This window comes from Phascolarctos cinereus, unplaced genomic scaffold, assembly GCF_003287225.1.
Source record: "Phascolarctos cinereus isolate Bilbo 61053 unplaced genomic scaffold, phaCin_HiC Scaffold_7;HRSCAF=346, whole genome shotgun sequence".
NCBI lineage: Eukaryota > Metazoa > Chordata > Mammalia > Diprotodontia > Phascolarctidae > Phascolarctos > Phascolarctos cinereus.
Genome location: NW_027556180.1, coordinates 80,634,743 through 80,655,540, shown reverse-complemented (window position 1 = coordinate 80,655,540; position 20,798 = coordinate 80,634,743). Strand labels below are relative to the sequence as shown.

The window sequence follows — 20,798 nt, the reverse complement described above, 5'->3', positions numbered from 1 at the left end:
CCAGCATCCACACGAGGAATAAGCTTAAAGTTAGACCATAATAGCAGTGAGGCACATGTGTAAGAAATATGTGTGACAAGGTTTAACAGATTTAGAGCCAGAAGGGACCTTAGGAGCCATTAAGTCTAACCCTCTCTTTTGGACAGATGAGGAAACTGAAGCCAAGACAGGATAAATGACTTTCCAGCATTTAGCATGTTGTCTGGTACATAGTAGGCGGCTACAGAATGCTTGTTAGCTATCTCACTTGCCCAGGATCACATGGCTGATGAGTGTCTGAGGCAGAATTTGAGCTCAGGTCCTTTTGACTTCAAGTCCAGAGCTCCCTCTCTTGTACCAGTTAGATTTTCTAAAGCATAATGTTTGCCCAGTCCTTTAGATGTGCTACTTAAATAGGCAGCATTGCCCTTAAGTTTTTTTTTTTTAGTGAATTGTCTTGTAGAACATCAAATGCCTCCAAGGAAAGCATTATCTAGTTTCCTTCCTGAGATTATTCTATTGATTAGCAGTCTGCATTTAATGACTAATAAGTATGCACCAACAATGAGTCAAGTGTAAATTGTCTCCCAGGTGATTATGAGAATTTGTGGCTATGACATATTGGCCACACTTGGCAAATTTGGCAAATTAATTGTAGACTGATGTGCTTGTTCTGCAATGAAACATCCTATCCTCTTCCCCTCTGCCATATCCCCGTCCCGTCTATACTTCTAGAATTTTTGTCATTTCTTTTTTTTTCTGGGAGAGGAGGAGTCCCTACATAATATTTTATCATATAGGAAACTATAAAAGAACAATGCAAAACTGCAGTTTGTCTTAGAGAGTTCCCTGGGGAGCTGAGAGTTTGTAACTTGCCCATGATTTCCCAGACAACATGAGCCATGTTGTTCAATCATATCTGACTCTTTGTGACCCCATTTGGGATTTTCTTGACTAAGATATTGGAGTGGTTTGCCATTTCCTTCTCCAGTTCATTTTACATATAAGGAGACTGAGGCAAACAGGATTAAGTGACTTGCCCAGGGTCTGTCACAGTTAGCAATTGTCTGAGGCCAGATTTGAATTCAGGGAGATAAGTCTTCTTGACCCCAGAACTCTATCCACTGTACCACCTAGCTGCACCCACCATGTGCCATGGGTAGACTTTAAATTTGTATGGAATTTTAAAGTTGGCCTACTATCTACTCTATTCAGCTGACTTTCTCATTCTCTGTTCATTCAGGTTATTTTAATTCTGGAATGAGTTGGAGAGTTTATTTTGGTTGATTAATGCACTCCTGATACTATGTTCTAAGAATAGATTCCAGTGAAAAAGACCCACTGACCACTGCTGCATTTTTAATAGACATGGTGCAGTTAGCCAGGGTTTATTGCTGAAATTCACAAATGAAAATGTGTTACAGGAAGCTGCCTATTAGGAAAGAGAAGTATTCCAGAAGCCTTATGAGTAATTGAATATTCTTGTAAACAAATGGCCAGAAGCATTGATATGCAGTTTGATAACTGTACTTAAAGTATGCAAAATGAAATGATTTCACCTTGATTTGGGTAATTTTAGTTTAAATTGTCACATTTGCTCATTTAATAGCAGAGATGCATAAATTTGTTCCCTTTAATAAGTTCTTTCTGGACTCAGTGCTATGGAAGGGCTTTAATTTGGAATTTCTCAGTTTTTACATGTGGTAAATCAAATGAGAATTCAGAAAAACTCTCCTCAGCCCCACCCATTCAAGCAGTGTTGTGGGTGAATAGATTAAAAAAATGAAATGTATTTTTACAAAAATGCTTCATAAAATGGTCCTGCTAAAGAAAACTATACTATGGCTCAGTTATTATAATAATGATTCAGTCTTTGGAGAAAGGAGGGCAATAATAGTACATACAATAATAGCACTCATTTTGAATTAGAAGGTAGAAAGCAGGGTATTTTTTTTCCTTTTATAAAAAAAGTTATAAATAAAGGGTTACTGTCTAGGTACTATATATAGGGTGCCCAGAGAAGTGGGCACATGAGTAGTATACAAACAGCTTTTTCACAGTGCGGAAATTTTTCTAGAATAGGCCCTGCCCATGTGTGTTCTAGAATTACAATCTGACCTATTTTCCAAACTGTCATTTTTCAGCAATTATGCTTTTAAAGCTCTAATTAAAAACATTTTAATTTAATTTCTTATCATAGTATAGCGGATAGATTTGACTTCTCTGAATCAGAACAATTTGTTTCAAGGCCCACTTCTGATGCATACATCCTATGTGACCCTGGGCAAGTAATTTAATCTCTCAGGGCCATCAGCAACTTTTTAAAACTTCAAATTTCAAGGTAGCTACAGTTCTGAGATGATAGAAGGAATTTGCTTACAAGGAGCTTCCTACAATGATAAAATCACAGATCTGGGATTGCCCCAACCCCAAATTACTTACCATATAAAAGTATATAACTACTTCTCACCCTTTTCAAACCTAATCTATTGTATTTTAAACACATTTTATATTCATGAGTTAAAAAACAACTTTGATATATAGTATGTATTATTTCTGACTTCTAGTTACAGCATTATTCTTATTGCCTTCTCTTTGACTTTTCAATATTGTGCTTGATATACATAAAATATAATTCTTTTTAAAATCTATGATGTATTTTACTCACTGCGAATTCCTTAGTTCTTATAAATTTGCAATATTTACTAATAGGGTTGTGTTTTACAGTGCCCACCCAATCTTCATAAACAGGATGGATATTCTTGCAATTCTAATCAGGTATGCCAAGTTTTACAAATTTTAATATAGTTTTGTATATTATACACAAAACTTTGCATGTAATATGCAAAATATAGTTTGCATGATTTTTGTCACTTGTGTCTTTTGCAGGTAGGGAACAACTCAAACACTTAACCATCATAGTAATACTCTAACTTGAAATGAATATAGAAATATTAAATATATTGCCTTTAATTTTAGTGAAAAGTCACCCTTTTAAGATTGGACAAAGGAAGATTAGTGAATAGATGACTAGGAATTGGATTATTGGCGTATGAATATTTTAAAGTATTTTCAGCAAACATGTTTACAAAACAACCTTGAGAGATCTCCTCTATTCCACTTTAAGTAACCCCAGGAAGAGGAGAATTTATAACTTTTAATCTCTGGAAAAAATATTTTTCAATATTTAGGAATGCACTGTTAAGAAAATCTTAGGATTTAAGCCCATTTTCCCTTGTATAAAAACAGAATAGCTAGACACACTCACTAGTCTCTCCATAAGAGCCCTACATAGGCCATTGCAAATACCTCCAACTGGGGATGTGATATAGATGATGAGCAAGCAGAGAAGATTGAGAAGTAGTCAGTCAGGTGGCAAGAGAATCAGGATCAAGTAGTTTCACAAAAACCTAGAGAAGAGAGAATATTCAGGAGGAGAAGGGTGGGCAACAATGTCAAGTCTATAGGTCAATAAGACTGAGGACCGAGAAAAGAATATCACTTACCTCAATGTTCTTTTCATCTTCTTTAAAAGTCTAGGGTAATCATCTTTTTTATTCTAATGAACCTTCTCAAAATTCTTCATATGTTTCCTGAGTTGTAGAACTTAGAACTGTACATAGTAATCTAGTAAAATTCTGGCCACTGAAGAGTTAAAGCAAACAAACAAACAAACAAACAAATAATCCCAGACCAATGCATGAGGTCATTTCTGGTTCTCACCTTCTATGCAGACAGGATAAGTGCTTAATTTAAAAACTGGTGTCATGTGGCTCACTCATGATCACTTGGTTTTTCCTATATAATCTTTTTCAGTACTTAAAAAAACCCAACAACACAACCTAGTACTTTCATTGTACTTTTGTGCTTGCTTTCCTTTCCTGGGTGTACTATCCTTGTTGAATATCATTTTGTTAATTTCTGACTTTTTCTCTAGTTCACCACCTTTAATATCACATACCTATGTATTTCCCTTCACTCAGTCATTCAATTAACACTTTTATAATATTGTCATTGTATAAATTATTCTGTATCAGTTTATATGAGTCTTCCCAGGTTTATTTAAAGCCATCTTTTTATCATTTCTTTTTTAAAAGTATATTTATTTAATATTTTATTTTCTCCCAATTACATGTAAAAACAATTTTAAACATTCATTTTTTAAAATTTTGGGTTGCAAATTCTTTCCCTCCCTCCTTCCCTCTCTCCTTCCTTCTTATTAAGAAGGCAAGCAATTTGATATAGGTTATACATGAACAGTCATGCAAAACAGATTTCCATATTAGTCATGTTGTGAAAGAAAACACAGAACCAAAAAAACCCCTAGAAAAATAAAGAAAGCTTAAAAAGTATGCTTTGATCTGCATTGAAGTGCTATCATTTCTTTCTCTGAAGGTGATAGCATTTTTTCATCATAAATCCTTCTGAATTGTCTTAGATCATTGTATTGCTGAAAATAGCTAAGTCATTTACAGTTGATCATTATACAATATTGCTGTTACTGTGTACAATGTTCTCCTGGTTTTGCTCATTTCACTTTGTATCAGTTCATGGAAGTCTTTCCAGGTTTTTCTGAAAACATCCTACTCATTATTTCTTATAGCACAGTAGTATTCCATCACAATTATATACCAGTACTTGTTCAGCCATTCCCCAATTGATGGGCGTCACCTCAATTTCCAATTCTTTGCCACTACTAAAAGAGCTGCTATAAATATTTTTGTACATATATGTCCTTTTCAGAAAAATCTTTTTGGGATACAGACCTAGTAGGAGTATTTTTTGGGTCAGAGACTCTGTGCCCTTTGGGCATAGCTCCAAATTGATCTCCAGAATGGTTGAATCAGTTCACAACTCCACCAACCGCACATTAGTGTCTCAGTTTTCCCATGTATCTTCCAACTTTGTCATTTTCCTTTTCTATCATATTAGCCAATTTAATAAGTGTGGGATAGTACCTCAGAGTTATTTTAATTTGCATTTCTCTAATCAATAGAGATTTAGAGCATTTTTATATGACTATAGATAGCTTTGATTACTTCATGTGAAAACTGCCTGTTTATATCCTTTGACCATTTATCAACTGGGGAATGGCTCTTATTTTTTTATAAATTTGATGCAATTTTCTATATATTTGAGAAATGCAGCCTTTATCAGAGAAACATGCTGTAATTTTTTTTCACAGTTATGATTACTGTGTGTTTTTCTCCATTCTATTTCTCCCATGCTTATCCTGCTCTCTTTCTCTGTCCCTTCTCCCTGTTTGTCCTCAAAAGTGTTTTCCTTCTGACTACCTAATCTATCCTCCTTTCTATCAGCACCCCCACTCTCTTACCCCCTTCCCTGACCACTTTCCTGTAGGGTAATATAGATTTCTATTACCAAGTGAGTGTGTATATTATTTTGGCTTTGAGCCAATTCCGATGTAAGGTTCAAGTGCTCCCCACCCCACCTCCCACATCTTCCCCTCCACTGCTCTTTTTATAACCTCTTTTATAATTTACCACATTCTACCACTCCTTTCCTCTTCTCCTAGTGTGTTTCTCTTTCTCACTCCTTAATTTTATTTATTTTTTTTGGTTCTATTACATCATTTTCAACTCAAACTCACATCCTCTGTCTGTGTACTCCTTTTAATTGCCCTAATAATGAGAAAGTTCTTAGGAGTTATGAGTATCCTATTGCCATGTAGGAATGTAAATAGTTTAACCTTATTGAATCTCTTGTGATTTCTCTGTCCTCTTTACCTTTTTATCCTTCTCTTGAGTCTTCTGTTTGAATGTCAGATTTTCTATTCAGCTCTGGTCTTTTCATCAGGAATGCTTGAAAGTCCTCTATTTCACTGAATGACCATTTTTCCCTCTGAAGGATTATAGTCAGTTTTGCTGGATAAGTGATTATTGGTTGTAATCCTATCTCCTTTGCCTTCCAGAATATCATATTTCAAACCCTCTGATCCTTTAATGTTGAAGCTGCCAAATTTTGTGTTATCCTGACTATGAATCCACCATATTTAAATTGTTTCTTTCTGGATGTGTGCAATATTTTCTCCTTGATTTGGGAGTTCTGGAATTTGACTGTAATATTCCTGGGAGTTTGCAGTTTGGGATCTCTTTCAAGAGGTGATCAGTAGGTGCTTCCAATTCCTATTTTACACTCTGATTCTAGAATATCAGGGCAATTTTCCTTAACAATTTCTTCAAAGATGATGTCTAGGCTCTTTTTTCTTCATGGCTTTAAGGTAGTCCAATAATTCTTAAATTATCACTCCTGGATTTATTTTCTATGTCATTTGTTTTTCCAATGAGGTATTTCACATTTTCTTCCATTTTTTCATTCTTTTGATTTTGTGTGATTGTTTCTTGATGTCTCAGTGTCATTAACTTCCATTTGCTCAATTATAATTTTTAAGGAATTATTTTCTTCAGTGAGCTTTTGTACCTCCTTTTCTATTTGGCCAATTCTGCTTGTCAAGCCATTCTACTCTTCATTGGATTTTTGTGCTTCTTCTTATCATTTGGCCTATTCTGTTTTTTGAAGATGTTTACCAGACTGTTTAATTTTTTTCATGATTTTCTTGTATCACTCTCATTCCACCCCCCCCCCCAGTTTTTTCCTCTACTTCGCTTATTTGATTTTTAAAATCCTTTATGAATTATTTTAGGAAATCTTTTTAGGCCTGAGACTAATTCACATTTTTCTTTGAGGCTTTGGATGTACCAGTTTTGACTTTGTTGTCTTCTGAGTTTATGTTTTGATCTTCCCTGTCATCATAATAGCTTTCTATGGTCAGGTTCTTTTTTTGTTATTGTTTGCTCACTTTTCTATCCTTTTCCTTGACTTATAAGTCTATGTTAAAGTGGGGCTCTGCTTCTTGGTTGGAGGAGGCATTGTCCCAAGTTTTGGGCCTTTCTTACTTCTGCTCTCAGAGCTAGTTCTGGGGGTCTGTAAGTTTTCAGTTCTTCCAAGTTGTTATGATCTACGGAGAAGTATGGTCACTGCTCTCCTCGCCCATGCGCTGGTCTTAGAGAGATCATAAATACTCTTTTCCACTCTGGAATTAGAACCAGGGTTCCTGCTCCCTTATGTCTACCAGCTCTAGTGTGCTACTGCTTGTTCTTGCCCTGAGACTGGCACCTAGGACTGTGACCTGAATCCATGCATGGGCATTGCAATGGAGTCCTGCCCCTAGTGCCAGCAAAGGGACCCCTGTAATCTCCTTCTACACGGTTGTACAACCCCTTTACCATCTGTGGGCTGAGAGCTCAGAAATTGCTGCTTTGTTGCTTCCAAGACCTGCTGCTGGCTTGCTGAGTTTCTGCACAACCTGTGCTAGACTCTGCTCCATTCTTATCCTGGTGTGACAGATCTTTCTTGCTGACCTTCTAAGTTATCTGGGATGGAAAATTGTTTCACCCTGTGTTTTTGTTGGTTCTACCACTCCAGAATTTGTTTTGAGGCAATATTTAAAATTGTTTGGAGGGGCATTTGGGAGAGCTCAGATGAGTCCATGCCTTTTCTGTGCCACCTTTTTAATAAGCATTTATTAAGCACCTGCTATGTGCCAGGCACTATGCTAAGTGCTAGACCCAATTACCTGTTCTTCATTTATTAATTATACTACCTGGATATTCCATCATGCAGATAGCTACTGGTGTTTTAAAAGAGTTTGGGCCAAGACTAAATTCTCTCAATTACTCTTCATTTCCAATGCCACCTAGACAGTCATCACTAAACAATGGGATTAATGCATCTGGCCTCTTTGATGCTTGCCTTTTCTCACTCCACCATCGTGTACACCACTGCCAGATCCATAGCTCTTAAATGTGGCTTTCATTTTGTCACTTCTCTGTTCAACTCCCTGTTGATTACTTTATCAAGCTAAAACTTCTTTGTTTGGGTTTGTAAGGCATTCCATCATTTGTTATCAGCTCTTGCTCATCCAAATTTATTTCTAGCTCTTTTATGATGTGATACCTTGGGTGTCTTTACTGTCTTCTGAACACCCCACTTCCATTACTGTCCCTTTAACTGGTGATGTTTCCAAATCTTTACCCATTCTTCAAAGCCTTGCTTAAGTTTTACCTTCTCTATAAAGCCTTCCCTGACTATTCATCCCTAATTGTTTTCAACTTTCTCTGAACTCCTTACAGAACATAGGACCTATATCACATTATTTAGCACGTACAACCCTATCCGCACATATACTGGGTAGATATACATACAATTATGCTGTTTATAATTATATATTACTTATAAATTATATGCTTGTTTTATTTCTTATTCAGAATAAAATAAATAGAATTTTAAAAATAATTTATATATTATTTAGAATTATATGTAATTAAGTGCAAAATTATAACATAGGGACAATATCACATAATTTTGCACTTAATTATGTGTTTATAATTATAAAATTATGTATCACATACCTTGAATGTTTTATAATTATATCCATATAATTATAAATTATATATAATGAAGTGCTAGATTATGTGATATTGGCCCTTTAATTCAGCACTTAATTGTATCTAATTTATAATTAGATATATAATTATAAATTAATTATACATACATACTTTATATATAAAGTATAATAAATTTACAACTATGTATGATGGTAAATATGTACTTTATACTTCTCTCTGTTAATTATATATATGTGTATGTATGTGTGTATATATAAATACACACATACGTATACATATATATTCACTCCTATATGTAATTTACTAATAATTCTCCCCATTCTAATGATAATTCTTTTAGGGCAAAAATGGTGGTATATACTTCCTAGCATAGCATATAGACTTTTTCCAGGATAAGAAAGGACAATATTGAAGTGTGGTGGAATGGAAAGGACATTGAACCAGGTACTTAACGTGGTACCTGACACATGCCTATTACACATAATGAGTACTTAGTAAATACTGGTTGATTGACTGATCTAAATTCTATTATTAAACCAACATGCATAACCACAAGGGTTAGATCAGATGAATACTGGTGTCTTTCACTTCTAAAATTCTGAAACTGTGAATATACAGTGATGCGTACATAGTATGCATCAGAATAAATATTTGTTGACTAAGAAATCATTGAATAAAATCTTGTAGAAGTTCACACACAACTTTCCCTGTATATTTCCATATGTTACCAACTTCATCTGCTCTTTTGGGCTTGATCGGCTTCAACATTCCAGGACTTTCAGTTTACTAGTAAGAAATTCAGACATCACGATTCCTAATATTTTCATTCTCTGTTCATATTTTGCTATTTTACCACCCTGAGCTTCTGGGTGCTTCGCTATTCTTTGTATTTGAAGTAGGGACTCTACAAGTCACCTGAGTTCTTGTCTTTCCTTGTTGTATATGTTTGAGGCATGACTGGCTTGGTCTTGTCACTTTGACTTTTGTCTGAAGAAGCCTCCACTTCTGATGCAGAGTGCTCCAATCTGGGCCTAAAAGTTCCCTCTGTTAACTTTCCAGAAGGTAGTACTTCATTTAGAGTTCCACCCGCAGGAATTCTTTGGAACATAGTAGTGCATCAGATGAAAAGCACTGAGGTGAATCGTAGCTTACGAATTTATAATAATGCTTAGATTGTATCTGTCACTTTCACTTCTGTCTCGGACCTCTTCCTCTCCTAAAGGACATTAGATGAACTGCACAGAACTCATTCTTTCTAAGGTCATGACTTATGCTACTCAAGTCAATAAATTTCACAGGCCATTTGGACATTTCTACCTAAAAAGCTCCAACAGTTTTAGTTTTCCCATCCATTGATATAAGCAGGTATGCCTGCTTGGTAAATTGAAAGAATTAAAATCATTACTGGATTAATCTGTAAAAATCTATATTCTTAATGCCATACACACACACACACACACACACACACACACACACACACACACATACATAAGCACAGATGTAGATAGATAGATATTACACACACATATACACACATGATAAGCATATATACCTGTATGTTTCTCTTAAGATGATAGTGACCTAATGACTTTTACTGGAAGGTGAAAAAGGATCCTTGGGCCTGGAATGGGGGGGGCAGGGAAATTTACCAAGAAAATGTAAAAAGGTAACCTTGAAGTCAGTATTCTGAAGTGAGACACAACCTACATATTTTGTCTGACATGTGATTTTTTTTTTTAGGGTCGTTGCTACAATGGGGAATGCAAGACAAGAGATAATCAATGCCAGTACATCTGGGGAAGCAGTAGGTTTCATTTTCCTGCAACTTATTATATATGTGTGCTTTCCATAAATTCTTTCTCAGTTTTATAACATGTCATTTGCTTCTTGAAAAGGTGTAAGAAAAATGAGAAAAAGTGTGTTTATGAAAGTGGAAAATGTATAGTTTTCCAGTTATAAGAAATAAATAAATTTGCACCAATATCTCATGCATGTAAATAGAAGATAATAGGTGATTCATTCAGTTTTCTTGTCTTTCTGAAAGGTGTGTTGACTTCTCTTTTATCGAGATCACACTGAATTGTAGTGGTAAAATTCATGATGATCCAATGTCTTTGTTATTTACTTTATGTATTGATCATACGTACATATTTACACATATATGTAATATATGTGTATGTGTATATGCACTTATTTATATAAATATGTATGGAGCTCCCCAAGCAAGCCTCCAGGGACCAATTGCATGCCCACCTAGAAAACGTAGGTTAGTACTGTGGCAAAGGCATCTCTTGGGATTTGGGACATAAGATCTTAGAGCCCCACGGAATTTGTTAGTTTCTGGAAGCTTGCCCTGAGGAACCTCTATAGATATGTACATTATTTTGCTTTCCATTTCTGTCTCTTAGTTACCAATTATAAAGTGATGGCACTGATTCCTAAGCAAAGCTCAGATGGATGCATTGGAATCTTTGGGAAGCTTTTGCTCTATCAGTCACAAAGGAAGGTTTTACCTTCCAGAGGTACAAGACAGTTAAATGGTATCTCTCTCATTCTTTTAAGAATTTTCGCAAAGGATTTTCTTCTACCAGCCCACATTAACTTTTCTTGGAAAGATTTGTCAATTCTCTTTAGTTTGGAAAGGGCAAATTGGAAGGTAGAATACTATTCTCTTGAGCTGTTGAAAGAGTAAAAGAACAACAGAGGAAGAAAAAGAAATGGCCAGAAAATCCTTCATTGCCCCCTTTTGCTTGACTAGGATCCATCGCTGTCGATTGGGGCTATAGGTTCTAAAGGGGATCAGACTACCAAAAATGATCTGATGATAAGTGGATTCATTTGTGTAATCAGCATTGCAGAATTATTCATTGATGAAATGTCTTTGTGTAATGGTGTTTTTTAGTCAATCAAGCACTTATCAAGCCCCACTTATGTGCCTGTCCCTGGCATGGGCTTTGGGGATGTGAAGGCAAAAATGAAACCATCCCTTCGTTGAAGTGGTTAGACAATACACAAATAGAAAAAGGAAAAATAGACAAGAATAATAATAATGACTGATATTTGTATAGTACTTTAAGGTTTGCAAAGCACCTTATACATGTTATTTGCTTAGGTCCTCACAATGACTCTTTGGAGTAGATGCTATTTTTATCCCCATTTTATAGATGAGCAAACTGAGGCTCACAGAAGTTGTGACTAGGGGCAGCTAGTAAATGTCCTGAAGATTTGAAGTCCAGCTCTCTATCCAATGTTATAACTTTAAAAAAGAAATAAAATTTTAAGGACTAAAACATAGATTAAAAAAAAAACCTTGATACCCCTAACAAAGATAAATCCTAGGTAGTGTAGGTACATTTATTAACTTTGCTGCTAGATTGCCTGCATTTAGGAAAGAAATCATTTCCCCAGGGTTGGGATTATAAATGGAACTAACATCTTCCTCGTATTCCCTTTACCTTCAAAAGAGGCTGCAGGGTCTGACAAATTCTGCTATGAAAAACTTAACACAGAAGGCACTGAGAAGGGGAACTGTGGGAAAGAGGGGGACCGATGGATTCAATGCAGCAAACAGTAAGTGCTGAACCTTCTGCAGGAGGAGTGTGTGTGTGTGTGTGTGTGTGTGTGTGTGTGTGATACGCAAGTACAAGCAAGACCATTCTCCGGTTCTTAATGGAGGGCACCAAAAATAAGCCTTAATGAGTTTTCCAAATGTGCAATGATTTCGAAATTATTCTCCAGTGTGTATTTTTAAGCTGGTAATTTTAGTGTTTCCTGATGCCAAATGGCCAAGAGCCTGTCATTAGCAAAAAACAATTATGATGCAATCAATTCTGTGGCTTCGAGGAGAGAAATTTCCTGCACTAGAGCAGCTTATTTAGCAACAATAATACTTTGCCAAAATGTTGTATGTTAAGCCGTAATTTTTCATCTTAATAGGGCTGTAGTAGTAATGCATGATTTGTAGATGGGATGATGTCAAAATTGTTTTGCATACAAAGTAGAAACAGTATGCATTTGGAGTACCATTTTAAGTTAAACAGTCTGTATTTTAAAAACTGACTTTGCATAAAACATTGCATGTTTCTAAGGTTTAAGATTAATCTATTGAATGAACATAATGAAAAGAAAATTTTTCTTTTAAAAATTTGTATGTTTTCCTTTACCAGACTAAGGAAATTGAGAATTTTAAAGTGAGGATTTTACTCAGATTTCTGGGTTTGCTTATCAAATTTGGGTGATCAGTATCACCAAGTAGTAAATCACAGATCAAAGCTCCATTTTTAAATGAATAAACTCAAATTTATGTAGCACTTACTAAGGTTTACAAATTTCTTTCTTTGTTAACATGACTTTCCTGGGGTCTCACAACTACTAAGTGTCTGAGGCAGGATTCATACTCAATTCTTCTGACTCTAGCTCCTACGGTCTTCCCAGTAGGCTACTCTGCCTTGATTCTTAATAATTGGGTGACTGATTTTCTTTGGTGTGGAGAAGTTTCATGTTGTTGTAGTAGTTTTGTTGATTGTGTCCAACTCTTCATGACCCCATTTGGGGTTTTCTTGGCAAAGACGCTGGAGTGGTTTGCCATTTCATTTATTTTACAGATGAGGAAACTGAGGTAACAGGGTGAAGTCTGACTGTTCATGATCCCAGTAGGGGGGTTTCCTTGGCAAAGATACTGGAGTGGTTTGCCATTTTCTTCTCTACCTCATTTTACAGATGAGGAAACCGAGGCAAACAGGGTGAAGTGACTTGCCAAGGGTCACACAGTTAGGAAGTGTCTGAGGCCAGGTTTGAACTCAGGTTTTCCTGACTCCAGGGCCAGCACTCTATCCACTAAGCCACCTAGCTACCTGAAGTTTCGTAGTGAAGAAATTTATAATAAGTTTTATCTATCAAGTTCATAATCCCATGTCTTCACCTAACATGGCCTGCATAAAGACAGATAATTTTTTGTTGTTGGTCAGTCAGTAAACATTTATTAAGCATTCACTGTGTGTCAGGCACTGTGCTAAAGAGTACCTGGTGTGGTCACATGATAGAGTAGTCCAAAATATTTATTTCATTTCAAAATGTCATACAAATTATGTTGGTTTCTATGCACCCCTGGAACTTTCAATCATTTAGTTCAGGTACATTACTAAGGTAATATATTAATTTCTCCAGTACAATGGTGTATCATACCAAATCCATTTGCATACTTTCAAATAATTTAGAAAGAAATGTGTGATATTCACAATGTTCATAGAAGCAAGCAAAAGGTCAAGTAACCTGCCCAGTTCTTCTGAGATGTTTTCACATCAGCGTCATAAGCGTTCATCCACATGGGAAATGAAAAAAATGACAGGCTCCTTCCTCCAATCAGAGGAGCCCCAAGGGTAGCAGGCGCTGATGAAGTGTGCGTACCAGGACTGATATGATCTTCCAGGATGATGAGGATCCTAGGGGCATGATGGAGGAGCCTACAGGAAAACATCCGGTGGAATATGAAGAGATGACTAGAGCACATTGTTTATGTCATTGACAGTTTCCTACAGCTAGCTTATGGGTGACTCAGAACCAGACAGCAGCTAGCTTAAGGATGACTTCCCACCCTTGGCAGCTTAATAATGTGCATCTCACTAACACTAATGGGTCTTAGGATCAGCAACGTTTCACTCCACCAACAAATTATTTCTCTCAAGCCATTTCTTAAGCTGAATCAAAGGAATGGGTGAAATTATGATTCAGAAAGAAATAAAAACTTTAGAGGTTGGAATGCTTGTAATCCCTCCCCCCTTTTATGTTTACAGTGATGTGTTTTGTGGCTTTTTGCTCTGCACTAATCTTACACGAGTTCCACGAATTGGCCAACTTCAGGGAGAAATCATCCCAACCTCCTTTTACCACCAAGGCCGAGTGATTGACTGCAGGTAATGTATTGCATACTGAAAAGCTCAGTCATTCAGGAAGTGAAACTTAAAGAGACAAAACCAGAGGCAAATGAATACCAGGAAAAACTGGAAGACAGCTTCAAATAATGCATTTTATTCCTATTTTGTCATTGCTTTCCTTTTGAAAATCCCTAACAGTGTGCGTAAAGATTTGTTGTCGCTGTTCAGTCGTTTCAGTCACGCCCAGCTCTTGATGACCCCTTTGGGGTTTTCTTGGCAAAGCTACTAGAGTGATTCGCCATTTCTTTCTCCAGCTCATTTTACAGGTGAGGAAACTGAGGCAAACAGGGTTAAGTGACTTGCCCAGCATGACGTAGCCAGTAAGTGTCTGAAACTGGATTTGAACTCAGGTCTTCCTGACTCCAGGCGTGGTGCTTTATCCACTGCACCTCCTAGATGCCCATTTAATGATTAACGTGTCTAATTCTTTCTAGATCACCATTCATTCATTCAACAAATATTTATTGTGTTGCCAGATGTGTGCAGGACAGTGTGCCATTCAATGTCTAATATCGTGGCAGTGCTTTGTCACATGATCCAAATTCGTCTGATTAGAACTTGTTATGATTTGGAGCCGTGAGTTTAAAAATTTGAAAAAAGTAGTTTGCCACGCACTGTTTTCTCCAGTGTGAGATTTTATTGTTGCTGTTAAGTTGTTTCAGTCATGGGATATATGTGATTCATAAATAGTTACATCTGGAAAATATTGATAAAGTGTTACTGATGACTGCTTTTGGTGTTTAAACATCTGTGAGTAGGAGGTATAAAATCCAGTTCATCTGAGCAAAGGTCATGAGATTCTGTAATAGATATACTGGACCTCCTCTATTCAGATACATGTTGTCCCCTTTAAATCATTAAATCAACAAGCCTTTATTAAGTACCTACTATGTGCCAGACGAACTGCTTAGTAGCCACCCTTGGAAGCTGCATGCTCATTCCAACCATACTGCCATCGCTTAAAACGTTTTGGGGCTGCCCTTCTGCATTTGCCTATGGGAACTCTAACACATTCATTTGACTATCTGTCATGCAGGCAAATCACCATCCTTTGAGGGAGGGTTAGGCTTTTGAAAACAGATGGCTTCACTAATTACTTTTCTGAGATGGAGGCCATCTGATATTAACTTTCTTAATTGCCTTCCTCTACTCCTTTAAGACTTTCTATATCTCCTTTGTTTCTTCTTTTTTCCTTCTGATTTCAGAGGACAGGGTGGCAATCCTTCTTGCCACAGGTGACGTCTCCTTTGGTGACCTGTTGTGTAATCTTGGCCTGCCACTTTCTATCTTTGTGCACATGTGCAGGTTGACCCAGTGCTTGGAAATCTTCTCTCTTCTCTCTCCTCCTCCTCCTCTTCTTCTCCTCCTCTCCTCTCCTCCTCTTCTTCTCCTCCTCCTCTTCTTCTCCTCCTCCTCTTCTCCTCCTCCTCCTCCTCCTCCTCCTCTCCTCCTCCTTTCCTCCTCCTCTTCTCCTCCTCCTCCTCCTCCTCCTCTTCCTCCTCCTCCCCTCTCCTCCCCTCCTCCTCTCCTCCTCCTCCCCTCCTTTCCTCCTCCTCCTCTCCTCCTCCTCTCTTCTTCTTCTTCTTCTTCTTCTTCTTCTTCTTCTTCTTCTTCTTCTTCTTCTTCTTCTTCTTCTTCTTCTTCTTCTTCTTCTTCTTTCTCCTCCTTCTGCTTCTCCTTCTGCTTCTCCTTCTGCTTCTGCTGCTTCTTCTTCATTCAGTACAGGTGCTACCTCCTCCACAAAGCCTTTTCTGACTCCAGCCCTAAACCTAATATGTCCTCAATCTCTCTAATCTCTCTGGTTTAATATCTTTTGTTCACTTATCACATTCTAATTTAGAGTTTTTTGCCTACATAACTTATAGTCCCACATAATTGTCACTTTTCATGTTAGTGATGTAACCTTAGAGACTAAGACAGTAAACTACACATAGTAGGTGCTTAATAAATCTTTACTTGCTTGATTTGGATTTTTCTTCCGTCTTCTTCATTTTTGTCTTTGAAACCTCTAGGCTTGATGCAAAGATCCTAGAGTGGGTTGCCCTCTTCTTCTCCAACTCATTTTACAGATGAAGAAACTGAGGCAAATAGGGTGAAGTGCCTTGTCGAGGGTCACACAGCTAATGGTTGTACACGTTTGTCTTCTTTCCCCAGTGGTGCCCATGTTGTTTTAGATGATGATACTGATGTAGGGTATGTGGAAGATGGAACTCCATGTGGCCCATCCATGATGTGTCTTGATAGAAAGTGCCTACAGATTCAGTCCCTAAACATGAGCAGCTGCCCCCTGGATTCCAATGGCAAAGTTTGTTCAAACCATGGGGTAAGTAAGGAGGTAACAAGAGGCTGAGCCAAGCCCTCTTTGGCTCTATGTATTTTGTAAAAGTTTTATTGGATTAAATTTTCATTTTTAGCAGTTCTCTGTGTGATCATGCTGCCTACTGCATTTTACCCATTATTTATTGATATCAAGAAACTGATGCCTGATAAAGAACAGACAGTTACAGTCTAAGAGGAACAGCGTACACACACACACTTGAGCACCCCCCCCCCCACACACAGATACACATATACTATAACCTACTGTTACTGTGACCACAGGCTCATAGGAGCATTGATTTAAAGCTGGAAGGGACTTTAAGCTCCATCTGAGCCCTTCATTTGACCTGTAAGGAAACTAGGCAGTGAGCAGATAGGAGACTTACCCAAGGTCACACATATAGTAAGTTAACCATTAGGTTTTGAACCTAGCTCCTCTGACTCTGAATCTAGCAACCTTTCCATGAATACTTCTTATTAATTATGTTCTTGTCAAAACCATTCTTCTTCTGGCAAACTGAATCATCACAACTAGAATGTGCATAGTGCTTCAAGGCTTGCAAAGCACTTTTTTTTTTTGGTAGCTTCCCTCTGAGGTTGGTACTGTATGTGTAACAAGGCAGCTAGGTGGCCCAGACACTAGAGAATAGGAAGATCAGAATTTGAAACCTTTCTCAGCTACCTAATAGCAATGTATCCTGGGTACTTTGTCCTAGCCTCAGTTTCCTCATTTATAAAATGGGAATGAAAATAATACCACTTACCTCACAGGTTTGTGTGAGGATCAAAAGATATAACATATATAAAGTATTTTGCAAACTTTATAATGTTCTAAAAATGCTAGTAGTTTATGAATTATTTATTTGTTATTATCATGCCCATTTTGCAGATAAGGAAACTAAGGTTGAGAGGTTAAGTGACTTACTCATGATCACATAGTACCTATATTGGGAGAGGTTCAAACTCAGGTCTCATGATTCTGAGTCCAGCTCCTTTGCCACACCGTGTGTTGTGTTGCTAAATTTATGCAATAATATTTGTCATTTTCTTTTGGAAAAAGTTAGAGCAACTAATGAGATAGAAGGAAGTTAGTAAGGTCCCTCAAAGAACTTCCCACTGGATTGGTGTGGCCAGCACACCGTCCTCCACAAAATCAGTCCTTGGTAAATATTTGTTAAATTGAATTAAAGCTATTTACTCTTTCAAAGTAAGGTTTAAGCCATGTCAGTGATTCCTCTCACATCCTTCAGTATTCATTCAACAAAAAAGGCTTGAATAATAGGCACCAGGTCGGTTGCTAGTATCAGTACTGGCACTTCGTGTGTGTTTGTACTTTAAAAAACACAGGCTGAAAAGCAGGAAGCCATCAACTAAGAAAAGGAAAGAAACAAGCATTTATTAAGCACCTACTATGTGTGGGGCACAATGCTAAGTGCTTCACAAATATTATCTCATTTGATCTTCATAACAACTCTGGGAAATAGGTACTATTATTATTATCCCTGTTTTACAGTTGTAGAAACTAAGGAAAGCATAAGTGACTTGCCCACATCACACAGTTTTAGTCAGCATCTGAGGCTGGATTTGAACTTAGGTCTTCCTGACTCTGGACCTAGCACTCAATCCACTTTGCCACTTCCAATTAAAGTTGGAAGGGACTTGAGAGGTCGTCTCATTCAATGCTCTTATTTTATCGATGAGAATACTTAGTCTCTCCAAAGCTAAGTGACAGTAATTTCATTTGCCCAAGTACTTAGTGGGCTCCTAAATTCCATGGGGGCTTACTGCTCTTTCACACTACCCGAACAGCCGCCTTTTTAAAAATCCATAAGACCGAGTACTTGGGAAATCCACAGACACTTACACTGAAGTTGTATATCTAAAAGAAAAAGTAGACGCTTGCCTAGTTTGGTGTGGGGGAAAAGGAAAGTCTGGTGAAGCATTCAGGCTTCAGGAAGGGAAAATGAGAGTCATGTCATGAAACTGGGAAGAAGACTCTAAAGTGATGGCAAAGGGAAAAAGAAAAGGTCCAGGGCAGCTAGGTGGCACAGTGGATGAGCACCGGCTCTGATGTCAGGAGGACCTGAGTTCAAATCCAGCCTCAGACCAAACACTTGACACTTATTAGCTGTGTGACCCTGGGCAAGTCACTTAACCCCAATTGCCTAAAAATAAAAAAAATTAAATTAAAATTTAAAAAAAAGAAAGAAAAGATCCCCTCAAAGCAGATATGTTGGGGTGGGGGGAGGGAGGCTATTGAGTGGAGACCTCAGGTGATAGATTAAGAGAGCTCCAAACTCCGAGGAACTAGATGTTCTCTCTTGAATCTGTTATTGGCTCTAAGTCTGCGGACAAAAGGGGGACAGAGAGATTTTGATGTAGTTTGTGATATCTTTTTCCCATTTACCCTACACTGGCATTAATCCTAATCAGTTTGTTTCAACTTTTAAGATTAAGAAATCCATTTATACTAAGAAGCTTATATCCTCTTTAGTAAGCCTTCTATCTATACAGTTCATATGTAGAGAGATAAAGGCTTCAAGAAATATTACACTGATCCCTACTCCCAATGATTAGTGTTCTTCAAAGCCTTGCAGAGGCCTGTTTATTTTTTCTGAATTTTATCCCACTTCGATATAATGCCAGGAATTTAGAAATTAGAACAGCCAAACTATGCTGAATAGTCTGATCTCAGAAGGCGTCTTTCAGACCTGTGTAACAGATATTCATTGCCAGTCAGTCAACAAACATCTGGCAAACATCTACCAGGTACATAGCCCAATGCATAGTGTCAAGGGATATGTGGAAGATCTATATAGCCTTGAGTGCCTGCCTACAAGAATCTTATAGTCTTGTTGAGGAGACAAGGAAAGATAATAGCAAGTGTTTGTGTGGTCCTTTAAGGTTCATAAAGCACTTTACCAATATTATCTCATTTTATCCTTATGACACCCCTGAGAGGGAGGTAAAATCCTCACTTTATAGATGAAGAAACAGAGTTAAGTGACTTGCTCAGGTCACATAGATAGTATCTGAGACAAGATTTGAACTCAAGTCTCTGTAAGTCCATGTCCAATGCTCTAACCACTATGCTACCTACCCACCTCTAATAATCAGTGAATGGTAAATATATTATCAGGTACTAAAGTATATAATAGAGACTTTTAAGGATTGTAGGAATAGAGTGAGGAGAGGGGTATGATAAGTGAGAAATGGAGTGTTCAGAGAAGGCTTTGTGGAAGAGGTGGGACTTTACCGGGAAGGAAGGAAAGAAGCATTTATTAAGTACCTACTATGTGCCAGGCACTGTGCCAAGTGCTTTACAAGCACTTTTGAACCATGGGAGGTAAGAGCTATTATATTATTCCCATTTTGCAGCTGAGGAAACTAAGGGAGACAAAGGTGAAGTGACTTGTACAAGGTCACAGAGTACTAAAAGTCTGAGGCTGGATTTGAACTCAGGTCTTCTTGGCTCCAGGTCCAGTGCTGTATCACCACCAGCTGCCTTGTGGGATAGGTGGGTATGTTTGGGATAGGAAGAGGTGGACTGGAGGAGGAGCAGGGTTGCAAGCAAGGGAATATGTACCATTAACACAGAAATAAGATCATTAATGTATTTGGGAGAGTCAAATAATTGCAGAAGAAGGTGCGAAGTTGGTGAACTTGTGGGAAATAAGATGGACTACAAATGTCCAGATCATAAAGAATCTTCACGCTAAGGCTGAGAAGTTAATAATGGTCACAATTAGAAATAAGGAGTCTTTGAAAGCTTTTGTGTTGAGAGATAACATATTGAAAGTAATGGGGGCAGCTAGGTGGCGCAGTGGATAGAGCATCGGCGCTGAAGTCAGGAGGACCTGAGTTCAAATGCGGCCTCAGACCAAATACTTGACACTTACTAGCTGGGTGACCCTGGGCAAGTCACTTAACCCCAATTGCTAAAAGTAAAGTAATATTTCAAAAAGTGGTCTGCTAAGGGATCTTTGGGTTATATATTTAGAGCTGGAAGGGACCATAGAAAGCTTATTGAATTCAATCTTGTCATTTTATAGCTAAGGAAACAGAGGCCTAGAGATGACAAGTGATTTGTCCATGTGTGTTCTCCAAGGACCAGCCTAGCTAAGAGCAGAGAGTTGGG

General features: G+C 37.6%; 1 protein-coding gene across 2 annotated transcripts in view; it reads left to right on the top strand.

The window, feature by feature from the left end:
- Positions 1-20,798, top strand: part of ADAM23 (ADAM metallopeptidase domain 23) — a 244,957-nt gene that overhangs the window by 191,619 nt on the left and 32,540 nt on the right. For both annotated transcript variants that reach the window (XM_021008754.2, XM_021008750.2), the window contains exons 19-23: positions 2,707-2,757; positions 10,149-10,212; positions 11,873-11,978; positions 14,201-14,320; positions 16,496-16,664. In XM_021008754.2, the coding sequence (XP_020864413.1) occupies positions 2,707-2,757; positions 10,149-10,212; positions 11,873-11,978; positions 14,201-14,320; positions 16,496-16,664 (510 nt within the window). The remainder of the gene's footprint in view (positions 1-2,706; positions 2,758-10,148; positions 10,213-11,872; positions 11,979-14,200; positions 14,321-16,495; positions 16,665-20,798) is intronic.